General features: G+C 36.5%; 1 protein-coding gene and 2 long non-coding RNA genes across 5 annotated transcripts; 1 reads left to right on the top strand and 2 right to left on the bottom strand.

Moving 5' to 3' along the window:
- Positions 1-57: 57 nt before the first annotated feature.
- LOC126916724 (actin-5C) lies at positions 58-4,860 on the bottom strand. 2 transcript variants are annotated; one of them, XM_050722807.1, is made up of 2 exons: positions 4,712-4,860; positions 58-2,197 (listed from the first exon to the last, which is right to left on the bottom strand). In XM_050722807.1, the coding sequence occupies exon 2, from the start codon at positions 2,176-2,178 to the stop codon at positions 1,048-1,050; it is 1,131 nt and encodes a 376-aa protein (XP_050578764.1). In that variant the 5' UTR covers positions 2,179-2,197; positions 4,712-4,860; the 3' UTR covers positions 58-1,047. The 2 variants fall into 2 exon arrangements, with proteins under 2 accessions (XP_050578764.1, XP_050578773.1); XM_050722816.1 differs by lacking the exon at positions 4,712-4,860 and adding an exon at positions 3,418-3,583.
- On the top strand, positions 3,659-7,459 carry LOC126916789 (uncharacterized). Of its 2 annotated transcripts, XR_007710732.1 has the most exons (4): positions 3,659-3,809; positions 4,309-4,877; positions 5,077-6,605; positions 7,249-7,459. It is a non-coding gene; the product is annotated as an uncharacterized LOC126916789 (long non-coding RNA). The 2 variants fall into 2 exon arrangements; XR_007710731.1 differs by having other exon boundaries at positions 3,660-3,809; positions 5,077-7,459.
- LOC126916811 (uncharacterized) lies at positions 7,450-9,588 on the bottom strand. The gene is made up of 2 exons (XR_007710739.1): positions 8,829-9,588; positions 7,450-8,479 (listed from the first exon to the last, which is right to left on the bottom strand). It is a non-coding gene; the product is annotated as an uncharacterized LOC126916811 (long non-coding RNA).
- Positions 9,589-13,060: the final 3,472 nt, after the last annotated feature.

The raw sequence follows: 13,060 nt of genomic DNA, 5'->3' as shown, positions 1-13,060 counted from the left end.
ATATCCAGTAAAGGGTATTGGATAACTGTAATCTTAAAAACACAAAAGTCAAAGCAATAATGTTTTTAAGAGTTTTATTTTATAATCCCATAAGTCTAAAGTAGTCTTTAAGATGTGTACGTGAATGGTCTTGCACAATACAATGGGAATAAATTATAATACTTTGGCTACGCTTGCGGGGTCGAAACCGTGTCTTTTTTATTCGTTTGAGCGAGCGTTTGTAAGATATTTTTCTGGGTCAGCGGTCTCCCCCATTATTTAAAAAAAAAAAAAAAGAAAGGAAAGAGCCATCTTTTCCCTCAACGATCGGTAACATTAAAAAAAGATTATGATTAATAAGTCGAAGGCCTATCTCCGCTAGGAATGATGAATTCTAGAAAGACTGACACAAACCTCGTTAAATATCGCAGAGTAAAGTAACGGAATGCATTTAATTGGAGGACACCAAATTAAAAGATCTTTCGTGCATTAAGGATAATCACAACGGCTCCATACTGCATCGGAACGATATTCCGAAATAATTTATATAATAGTTTACCTTCAGCTCAAACTCGCGAATATTAAAAATTGGCAAATATATAGCATGTTCGAAAAAAGGAAAGAACATATGATTATTTCGATTGTAGAGTGAAATATCGCGATGACAATAAGAAAGATGTTTTTCATGAGGGTGGTTAGCTAGATGCTACCATAGGGAATATTATCTGAATGTATAATACAAAGGACTCGATAGAATAATAAAGTTTTAAGAACTTCGGAGAGTACACAAAAGACGCAATAGCGTCCAATTAAATGATGAAAAAAATAGAGCAAAATCTTTTAGAACTGTTCCTGCGCTAATTAGCGATTTACTACTTTCATTCTGCATCATTCAATTAGACATTACTATATCTTAAAACTGATCTTCGAATGCCTAAACATCTCTCTTATACTATTGAATCCTCTGAATTATATATCCATATAACAATACCTATGGTCGAGAAACGAGACAGAGGCCGCTCTCGGGATTTGGGGAATGATAATATGCAAGAGATATCAAAGATGTGCTTAGAAGCACTTCCTGTGGACGATGGATGGTCCAGACTCGTCGTATTCTTGTTTGGAAATCCACATTTGCTGGAAGGTAGACAAAGACGCAAGAATAGATCCACCGATCCATACAGAGTATTTCCTCTCAGGTGGTGCGATAATCTTGATTTTCATAGTGGATGGTGCTAGGGCAGTGATTTCCTTTTGCATTCTGTCAGCGATTCCTGGATACATGGTGGTACCTCCAGAAAGGACAGTGTTGGCGTACAGGTCTTTACGGATATCGACATCGCACTTCATGATCGAGTTGTATGTTGTCTCATGAATACCGCATGCTTCCATACCTAGGAAGGATGGCTGGAAGAGAGCCTCAGGACAACGGAATCTTTCGTTACCAATGGTGATTACTTGACCGTCTGGAAGTTCGTAGCTCTTTTCCAAGCTAGAGGATGACGCAGCGGTTGCCATTTCCTGTTCGAAGTCAAGGGCGACGTAACAAAGTTTCTCCTTAATGTCACGAACAATTTCACGTTCGGCTGTGGTGGTGAAGGAGTATCCTCTTTCTGTGAGAATCTTCATGAGGTAGTCGGTCAAATCACGGCCAGCCAAGTCCAAACGGAGAATAGCATGAGGCAAAGCGTATCCTTCGTAGATTGGTACAGTGTGGGAAACACCGTCACCGGAATCTAATACAATACCGGTAGTACGTCCAGAAGCATATAGCGAAAGTACAGCTTGAATAGCGACATACATAGCGGGAGTATTGAACGTTTCAAACATAATCTGCGTCATCTTTTCACGGTTAGCCTTCGGGTTGAGGGGTGCCTCGGTAAGGAGTACTGGATGTTCTTCGGGAGCCACTCGAAGTTCGTTGTAGAACGTGTGATGCCAGATTTTTTCCATGTCATCCCAGTTGGTGACAATACCGTGCTCAATCGGATATTTCAAAGTAAGGATACCTCTTTTTGATTGAGCTTCGTCACCAACATAGGAATCCTTCTGTCCCATGCCAACCATGACACCCTGGTGGCGTGGTCTTCCGACGATAGATGGGAAGACGGCGCGTGGAGCGTCGTCTCCGGCGAAACCGGCCTTGCACATACCGGAGCCATTGTCAACTACGAGTGCAGCAACTTCTTCGTCACACATGTTTGGTTTATTGAGTTATCTGCAAAAATAACAAAGATATTAATTACTTGATTATGATTCCTCTTTTTATTACAGTTTTTCAGTACTTTGCTATAACGTTCGTTAATGTTACTTATTGAATACGAAGTTAAAAGATACTATAAACTTTTAGTTAAGCTATTAAACATATTTTATAATTTCACATCTTATATACATATTCGCTTTTACGATCCATACGAATAAGTACAAATTTTTACGATTCTTAACAGAATTTTCTATTTTACGCATAAATTATTGTTAATTATAATAAAGAAAATCCAGAGTTCAACTAATTCATTATTCATATGGATAGATATTTCAAAATGTAGTTTCTATAGTATTCAAATAAGTTCTAAAAAAACGAAGCTAAATTATTGCTTAATTTCGTTTTAAATACTTGATAAAAATTAAACTACATATAAAGATGTACTATGAAATCATTCACGACATATTATCCTATAATCAGGATAGTAGATTACAAAATAGCATGTGCTGTGAAGCAATATTTTAAATATTTTCAAGATGGCGTTCAGCGACACGTAGCATTATACTATCGCGATAAAAATTAATTATCTCAAATAGAATATTCGATGAGCATAGACGCAAATATATTCTATGTATTTTTCCATATCAAGATAAGTATCATTGAAAAAGTACGTAATCTTGACGAACTTTTTACTGTCCTGTAAACCGCCGTTAACTAGAACCGCACCCTGCCCCGCCCTTCCCCGGCATTAAACGGTCAATATCCGACATGATTTTCAAAGAATAAATCCTTACAGTGCCAAGAACATAAAAAATTGACTAGAAGCTTTACTCAGTTAACTAACAGACATAGGAAAACTATCCTTACTCCAATAAAATACAGTCTTGAGATACTTCGAGCATATTTTACATTCTAAAGATTGACATCTTCTCGTAAAAAGAATTCGGTTTTTTTTTCATTCACATGTAATGCGTCACCGATACTTATAACTACACTATCCTATAGTACAATTAAAAAGATGGAACACAGTACACACAAAATTTGACACAAGCGTATCTTAAGCCTAACACCACCCACTTCTCGATTTGGAAATCCACGCTCGGATGTACGATTTGTCGATCAACTATTCGCCCACGCACTAATCTCTACTTGGTTGCACTGAAGATTCTTAAATTCGTTTGAACTTCGTATCGTAGAATGTTATCTATCACTGAACTTAGGATGTGATGACTTACGTTTTTCGTTTCGTATAAAAAAAGTTATGTACAAGTTAGGGAGCTCGGGATCTTTGGATGTGACACTGCCGCACAACCGACCGATCTAGCACCAAACACAGAGTGTAGCTGACAGCCGGCTTGCAGTGTATTATATGAACAGAGTCGTTGTTCGGGGTCCCCACCACCAAGCAATCGGCCAATAAAGGCAGGACACCCTCAGCCAATCCTGGCTTTCTTTACCATATATGGAAGTGCTCTGCCACGGAGGGGTTTACCCCCTCCACCCCCTATCTGCCCTTCTCCGAACGTTTGAAGTGTGTCTCACCACCCTTCGTGAATGTATCTGCCAAATTGACCGAACCGCACATCTCCGATCTTGCCAATGCTTCCCTTCCTCTCCCCCTCGATACGTAAGTTCTGTTTCGACCATATTCAATGTCACACGATATTTTTATACATCAAAATAATAAATAATTAGTTTCGACATTTCATTTTTTAAATTCAGTTTGGGTATTTCTCACCGACCCTTATTAAATACAAGACCCTCGAGCAAAGGAAACTTTTTAATATTACAATTTACATATCCCAATATTAGTAACTTCATGGTTATTATAAAAAGATACTTTTAAGAATACTTAACATACGCTTAGCTCTTTGGCTCAATTTCGACTGCTTTTATTAGTCTTTATAAAGTACAGTTTGCGTAAATAGATAATTGTTTTCTCTTCGTTAGATAACTATGAGAATGTGTAATATTATACTTAAATACTATTATTTTATACATGCTTTTAGAAATGATTACAATTAACTTCAAAGAGTGATAACTATAAATATTCGAATTAGGGTATCGTACAGAAAATAGGTACGCTATAACAATTTCTTGCACTTAGCATCCTAATTTTCCAACAGATAACAAATTTACGTTGGTATTTCATACTACGAGCAAGCATAATCGCAAGTTAGTGCTGTAACATCCTAACTACAGAGTATGCTATTAATAAACGACCACGTCGCGACCACCTGCCTTACAGTGCGTACACGTCAGGAACCACTTGACAACGACAACCTGTCGGATCGTCCCGGTACATTTTCCCTTTTCAAGATAATGCTAGTAGAAACAAATCCCTCAAAGAAATAGGCGCTATATCGAGAAAAGTCAGAAACGGAGAGAGCAACGCCCTGCCATCATGGCTGCTTATGAACCGGCGTTTGTCCTCGATCTTTTCGCCGTTAAGATTATGACAGATCGCCGTGAAACGCGCTAAATTAATAACAATGTTGAACTTAACAAGCTGAACCGTACAGTACTTACCTTTTAGAATCGAAGGTAACCAACAAAGTACACGATCGTTGATCGGCAAAGAGACACCGCAAGAATACTATCGGCACGACGAAACGAGACTCGAGAGCCGCGAGTTGCGAACACTGTGAGTGAGCAAGATCGTGGCCGGTACCGTGTCGTGTGGACTCGCTCAAAGGTATGGTCGGTATACACGCTGTAAATGTTCCATATTACCTAACATATTTCCTATTTGTTTCCTCTTATTTTTTAAATTTATGCATAATATAAAATTAATTGAACGATGAAAATCTGAAAAATAAGAAACTCAACGATCATCTGTTTATTTTAAAGTTATATTTTTCAATATCATCATAGTTAGTACACCCCTGTTTCAGAATGGATTCGTCCGGTTTCCCCACCACTTGGATTCACAGCTCTTGCCATATATGGGCATAAAACGAAAGCGGCTCGCTGATTGGTCGGTTGGCCGGCTGCCGGCTAGATTCTCCAAATGCCGCTTCAAACTGTACGATACGGGGAGCATAATGCCTTCTGGAAGCGTACACTAGCTAAGGGCTTTCCTGACTAACCGTCAGAGCTGTTTGTAGTAGTAAACGTATCAATACGTACGAACGTATATGTGAAGATTATCACGTTCTTTGTGTGCGCGTGCTAGCGACCAGTACCGGCAGTAGGTATGAGTCAGAAAAAGTTTTGTTATATACTTTGGAATGGTCAACATTTTTTTTCACTTGATGCAAGTCGAAACAGTTGTCATTGAGATTTAATGATCCTCTACTCATTCGTAAGCTTTCATGGAAATTCCTATCTGTGAAATAATATTATGAAGTTCGTCGAATTTATATTACGAAATTTAATGAAATAGGAATCATGTTACTAATCCTGGGACATTTTTCACCTAATTACCTTTTTCCATTGATTTCTTAAATTTGAGGAAAATGTGAGAGAACTCTTATTCATAGGCCTGATTTTTTGTTCCAATTTTATGCTAAATTCTTTCCACAAGAAAAACTCGTATTTCTTGGTATATATATATATATATATATATATATATATAACCTATTTACTGCCTTGATTACTTAAAAAATTATCAGCAAAAATCATATTTCTTTCGCATTAGTTGTAATTACGTAACATATCTTGGCACTAGATTTATTCCTTAACCAGAATATGGTATGATTATATTTGAAGAAAGCGAATCTTCGAACGAGAAAGGGCAACAAATTATCTTTCCGTAAAATTTAATAAAATAATATTCTGCCTTTACAACATAGTCAAATAGAATAAGCTGGCGTTCGTAGAAGGTCATTGATGATTTATTTTTAAAAAATTCAGTTACCGTGTCACTTTCAATATTAATGAATATTAGTGACTCATATTATTGTAGTAATAATCTGCATACCATGTTTAGTACTACTTGTCTTTCTTTAAAAAATTGCGCCAGAAGGAAAATAATTCGCAAGAAGGATTTAGAAAGTCAGTAGGTCAGACTCCACTATTTATGCATACTCATTGTCTAGATTTCGTTTTAGAGTAGGACAACTAATGTCTGCCTAAAAGTTAATATGTTTTTGAAGAATTTTAAGGTAGGCTTAGACTAAGTAATTAAATGATGTTCGTCCACCCACTTATTGCGCGTGGTATATGTCATCTCGGCCGCCTTTTTCATACAACAGAAGCTAAAAATAGACTCAAGGGCGCGGATAAGGGTGCACTGGACTACTACCACGTCACGTAAGCCCTATGCTTCGGCCCTATTTCCTGTATATGTGTCGGTCCGACGGAAGGCGGCATGGTGTGTGTGAGTGCAGTGTCTGCTTCAAAATCGATACGCGTGTTCGTGCAGTCTACAATGGTACATCGTACTTGTGCACGGAAACCACGTGGTGATAGAAACGTCAAAGTACGACTGATGATACTGCTTGTTATTTTGTCGTAAAGCATTTTGTAGTTAACATGTTTATCAGTCGTAATCATTACTATTAATAAAGCATGTTGTTATCAGTTAAAAAGCAAAATACAAAGAAATTAATTAATAGTGACGTTGATGAAATATAATAATACAATTATATGTCTTTTAAGTCGTAATAGCGTTTGAGTTAATATAATATCGTAAATCTTAAAATCTATTTAAAAATATTTTTTTCAAAATTGGCTCATTCGTATTAACAGAATATTCGCATACATACTTTGAACTTAATGTCTTATAAGAAATACATGTGGGATACGTACCATTGATTATTAATATATTGTTTAAGTTTGGATATTGCGAAAGGTATAGTGGAGGAAACAGGACAGTTTTATAAATACACCTGCCACGTTCCTTTGTCGAAATAGTGCTTTGATGACATAATCAGTGAATCATTTGTACCTAATAAGAAATCGTATCGGGTTATGCACTCGTTCCTCTACGAGGACGTGTCAAATTCTGTTCTTGATTTTATTTTTGATTCCGTGTAGAATTTCATCGTTATTTTTATTTTTTAAATTTAATCACCATACTTTATATGGACGTCAAATTTAAATATACGTCATTAATGTGCCAGATAAACGGATGGACTGCTTCAGCCAAGTCTAACCTAACCTCGAAACATCGAAGCCGGCACCCAGCTGTCACACGCACACAGCATCTTTATACACGTCAATTTCGTGTAACTCCATTGTCCTTTTAACCGCTCAGGTTTTTATTGGACAATATGTTATTTTACTCAAGTATAATATCAAAAGATAAATACAATACAATGGTATCTATGGAAATTATTTTTATTGATTATACAAAGTTCAAAGAGAATATACGAGTCATGCAGAAACCGAACCGATGAATTGTATTTTTTGAAAATTTCATAATTTTTGTCATATTAGTGTTTAGTTTCATAGAAACCAAACGATTAACCTCTATCGAAATTTGTTCGCCGTGATTGAGCAGATCGACCTCTACGTGGTTCATATAAAAATACATGTTATACACTTTTCGATGAAAATTACAGTACAGATAGAAATATGCATATTTGCAATTGATAATGTAAGTATAATGCCTTATATATGACTATGTTTTAACAGCACGCGTTAGTATTAACCTTCGCTGCTCCAGCTGCTCCTGTTGAATCACACGACGTGTCTCTATTTACTTTCTTCGTTATCGTGGCAGGTCCGCAATAGGAAGAATTAAATCCAAGTAAGGTGGAGGTGCATTGTGGGCGGCCTGAAAACCCAATGGTCCGCAAAGCCTCGACCTTGCTTACCAAATAAGGTCCCGTTCAAGGTCTTCGAGGCCTTGCGTAAGGCTGTGCCATCGGCATAACGATTAACCGATTATGTCCAGGCTTTAGTCATCCGTCGTTTTCAGTGAAAGTGTCTGGTGCAGTTTCCACGAGAACATCGACATATTTTGTACATTCTTTAATCTCCATGGAATCACCGATTTCGTTGTATGGAAAGTCCGGATTGGGCGTGTCTGCCCTACACGGACACGTGCCGTAGGTAACGTCTGGCTCCAGTCGCGCAGTGCCACCGAAATCAATACGGAATGCGACGGTAAGTTCAACGCACCCACCCAGAAGAGTACTTAAGGTTCTTTCTCATTGGACTAGCCGCGTGCATTCGGTCCAGACAGTGAAACTATCGGGAATCACCGTAACGAGGTCAAAGACCTTATATAACACACCTTTCGCACAATCGAAAATTTACGGAAAGAAATGTCGAACTTGAGGAAACGCTTTGAAAGTCGAAGTTGAAGAGGAATATTCTTGACAAAAAATGACTGTAAACAGGATAAATCTAGTTATTCGTCGCAAATTTTTAACGAAATTTATTATTATAACATATACCGTGATTTTTATACGCTAATTTTATTTCCCCATTTACTTAACATCATTTTCATCGTGCAATTGATTTGTAGGTAATAACGATATGTGGAAAGTTAGAATTAGCTATACAAGTTGTTTGATTTATTGGGTTTGTAAATGACTACTCCAATAGGCAGATTAAGATTCCTAATAAGATAATTTGATATTGTGAAATTAGTACAAGTTATTTAAACCTTGATAATTCTCGAGAAACGATGCAAGTGTAAGATTTTTCAAGCAGCAAGTACTTTAATTCCCTTTGAATCGTATGTAATACGTACTTCACGGATTCGTCTTCACTTTTCCTTGGTAAGAACAAAAGTGATCCCTCTTATGTACTTCTGTTCTCCTCAAGGTACAACCAAGTGGCTGTTTATACGTAATACTTGAATTGTCCTTAAGTAGGAGGTGAAAGATTCTCGGTGAACAATTTCATCTCGTATCACGATACTCTAATTCCTTTCGAGGTGTAATATACAACTGTAATCGGATCTCAAATGGAATCGTGTTAATTCGCTATAAAAATTTTCTCATCCATACTTATTTCATCGATCGGAATGTGATTCTTTAAAAGAGGCAAATATTTCCATATTTGCACAACTTTATGATGAAATAAATGAAACGAATGAAACGAAGCGATACGTTGATGATAAATAAATAAATACGTGACTGATTTATTGGAACAGTATTCGACGATAGTGAAAATATCAATAATATGACGACAGTTGGCAATTATTCTCGAGTAAGAGGTAACTATGCTCGCGATTAATTTCTACATTTAACATGCAACAACAACGGTTAAACATGCAAAGAATCCGGCCAGAAACGCGCAATAATACGCGATCACTATATTTAGTGTTGACTTATGGCTCGTCAGATCGAGAAACAGTGACGTCGATTCGGTCTTAGCAGCTAACGATAATGAAAACGATAATAGTTAGTTGGTGTGCAAAGATCGTAGGACTTGTTATTCACGTATGCGCGACTGAAACTCTGATTAAAAATTCGGCGATGATTCAAGCTACATATGGGCTTTACACTAGAAAACGATTCATTTCTTAGTCAGAGTACGTTGTCATTCATTCATCGCCTATTCGTATAATACTTTCGTTATTTACAATAGGCATTTACAATAACGCATAGTTTTCTTGTTTACATATATATATACGAGTATATATAGTTGCTATTGCAATCAGTTTATCTACTTTGGTCATTTATTCTTATCCTTTATTTTTGCAAGTTGTAGACTTGGACTTTGCAGTAATAGTCATTTATGGTATAATATTATGCTTTAGGCTTCTAGAACAATTTTCTTTTGAACAATTAGAGATATAATCTTTCTGCAATTAGATACAATATACAATGTGATACATTCGCAAAAGCGAAAAGTAATAAAAGAACAAGAGTTGACAATATCTATAGAAATATAATGTTTTTGTCTTCGGTGATGCGGATAAGATAATCGTTGAATGTAGTGGAATAAAGTCGCTTAGGTTCTTACAACTCGATTGTTTTTCGCGATGCTTGTATCTTACTGTCTATCTATATAATGTTTCGCGGGCTTTTGTTGTCGCTCGACAATAAAATTACACACTGAAAGTGTCTTAAAAGTCGCATAAAGTTTGTAAGCTTTATAGATTATACTTTAGCGTTTAGGTTAATATTACTATTGTTTAAGTTACAAATTTAAGCGTAGCAAAGTGAAATTTTTCAAGAGACAAATTTAGGCGAATTTCAGTTTAGTATAATATAGGAGATTGAAATGAAAATCGTTCAATGCGATAGCCATGGAATGGAAGAAAAATCGGATTCATCAATGCCGGTAGGAAGTATACGCGTATATTTCTCGCGGTGAGTCGTCGAATCGAAGGTAAAAATGACGACCATTCTACTGTAGACGGTACGCGAGAACCGCGGTCTTCGGCTTTGACGAGTGACGTTGGAGATTCTTGGGATCTGACCTTGCACACGCGACTGACCCAGAACAGGTAGACAACCGGTAAAACGAATGTGTTCACATACGTCGCTGGCTGCTACTTACGTTCTTGACTCCGTTTTCTTGCACGTATCTGAGTGCGTCCGCGAGAAGTCAAGGATTTGGAACACGGCCATGGATCGCTAGGATTACCAAAAACGACGATTTCGTCCTTCCGCTTATTCAAATCGTCTCGCGAGGCTACAAGAATTAGCAAGAATTAGAATATAATAATATCACGTTTGAAGATTACAGGGAAAGCACACGATAAGCAGATAATTTTAGTAATTTCAACTATTTTAATATTTTATTCCGTTAATTATATAAAATTCGTAGCTAAAAATAGAAAGGATTTATTAGGTTGACAAAAATAAGTAACAAAAGTAACAAACAACAACAAGTAACAACAAGTAACAACACATAAGTAACAAAATTTTGCACAGGCCAAAAAGAAGGTATTGTATAACCGTTGACGACGATTGAACATTTTAATACGCTCAATATCGTAAGAAGCACTGATTTTTAAGCCACGAAAAGGGCGGTAAAATACATCTTTAACATTAAAATCAGATAAAAGAACAATTTTAGTAACGTAAGATTAATCGTAAGATTAATAGCGATACGAGTGTACCGCATTTTGAAACTGTTGTACAAGTGTAAAATATCGTCTTCTTCGTCTTCCTAGCCTTCATTTATCGATGATCGATCATTAGGATTATTTCGGAAAACGTTACACATTCGACAACATACATACTTACGTGTACAACGATTTTGAATTTTTCTTTAATTTTGAGATTAATTTTGAACCAATAAACGAAGGAAATTCAAAGAAGGATAAACGATGCGGAATCGACTCGTTTAAATGATTTCAGAAATCGTTCCAGGAAAGCTGACGCCGATGTTCACCGGGAAATAATGAGTAAGAAAGACCAATAATCGCGTTATTACGAAATAACGAGCATGAAACACGAAAGCGTAATACATCAATCATTCGCGAAAGTTAATATTTCTTGCACTAGTGATTTTAAACGAACATAGGCGTAAGTGAGAAGGAACGCCCATGTTCGATAGTTGTACGAGGATTAAACAAATAAGATTATATCACGCCGTAATGAACGCGCTACAAAGGAAAATTTTCCTCTTGGTAATTATCGCTTAGAACGTAATATAATTACGTTATACTTTACTATCATTATGATAATGTACCGATATAATATCCTTAATAATTTTTATTTCTTCGGAGATAAATTTATCAAGACCAGAGGGAAGGTAACTCATTTTTATTTCTCAGTTGTATTCGTTAAAAATGTATCTATACAGATTAGACGGTATACGTTTAAAAATATTTGAAATATCTAACATTATGTATCTATATCTTTTGAACTAACAAGGACTAAATAACAGTATTAAATTATATGCGAACGATAACGATAACATTCACATGTTTTTGAAATGTACAAGGCAACTTCAATTTTCCAAATTGAGCATTTTACGCGGCAACGATAGGAGAAAGGTATTGTATTTAGCCTTAACGTATGTACGTCTGTCTGTTTGTTTGATTGTTTGTTTGTTTGTTTGTTTGTTTGTTTGTTTGTTTGTTTGTTTGTTTGTACACTTGTAACTTAAAAACGGTTTGACCGTATCTAACTTTACAAGTCTCGATGGACTCGTGTCCATTTCGGGAACGTTATAGCGTATTAAAAAAGCAAAACAACAAGAGAGATGGAAGAAAGGTTCAGACGTCTAAATCGGTGAATTTAGGAAGGGAATATGTCCATTTTCCTTTTACGCATAGCGCATTTACTTGTTGGTTTTCGACGATGTCAAAAACGACGAAATAAAATAAATATTAAAAGCAAAATAATACCCGAGGCGCAATGTGTTTCACTCGGACAAATATGAGGTAAAGAAAAAAAAATTAGGCAGATAGGCGACAGTAATCGGCCAGCCACGGTATTTACAAAGTTTAATCACTGTGATAATTTTTAATCGGCGCGGACGCCCAACTATGTCATTTTCAAACGTCTCTTACCTGTTACCCCCGATAACTATATATCGGTTACTTACAAATATCTGAATACGTAAGTGCCTCGTATTTCTCAGTGAAACGTTCATCTCGTTTTTTTAGCTTTGCGTAGACGGGTATCATTTTTCTCTTAACGTTTATTCTTTAGTTTTACGTTTTAATTAGCTTCGAAGCAACACCGAATAGAGGTTGGCGAGTTACTTTTTCTCCAGGAAGTTGGATTACTTTGCGCCAAGTTAAATTTTCTCTTTGCCATCGGTATCGAAGTTTTGCGGCGAAACGATAGTCGACTATCGCTTTCGATTTGCCGCTTTTCCAGAAACTTGTACGCTTCGTCGAAGAGACGTCCAACTTGAAAACTTGCGATCTTCTCCGTTTATCCGTACAAACGAACCATCGTCGTGCTAATTTCTTCGCACTTCTTTTTATCACCTGTACTCGTTTCGATCCATTTTCTAGTCTACTTTCTATCGATCTTTCGAAATCCATTGGGTCACGCGACAAAAGGATAT

The sequence above is a fragment of the Bombus affinis genome, chromosome 1 (assembly GCF_024516045.1).
Source record: "Bombus affinis isolate iyBomAffi1 chromosome 1, iyBomAffi1.2, whole genome shotgun sequence".
Taxonomy (NCBI): domain Eukaryota; kingdom Metazoa; phylum Arthropoda; class Insecta; order Hymenoptera; family Apidae; genus Bombus; species Bombus affinis.
This window is presented reverse-complemented; position numbering and strand designations above follow the sequence as displayed.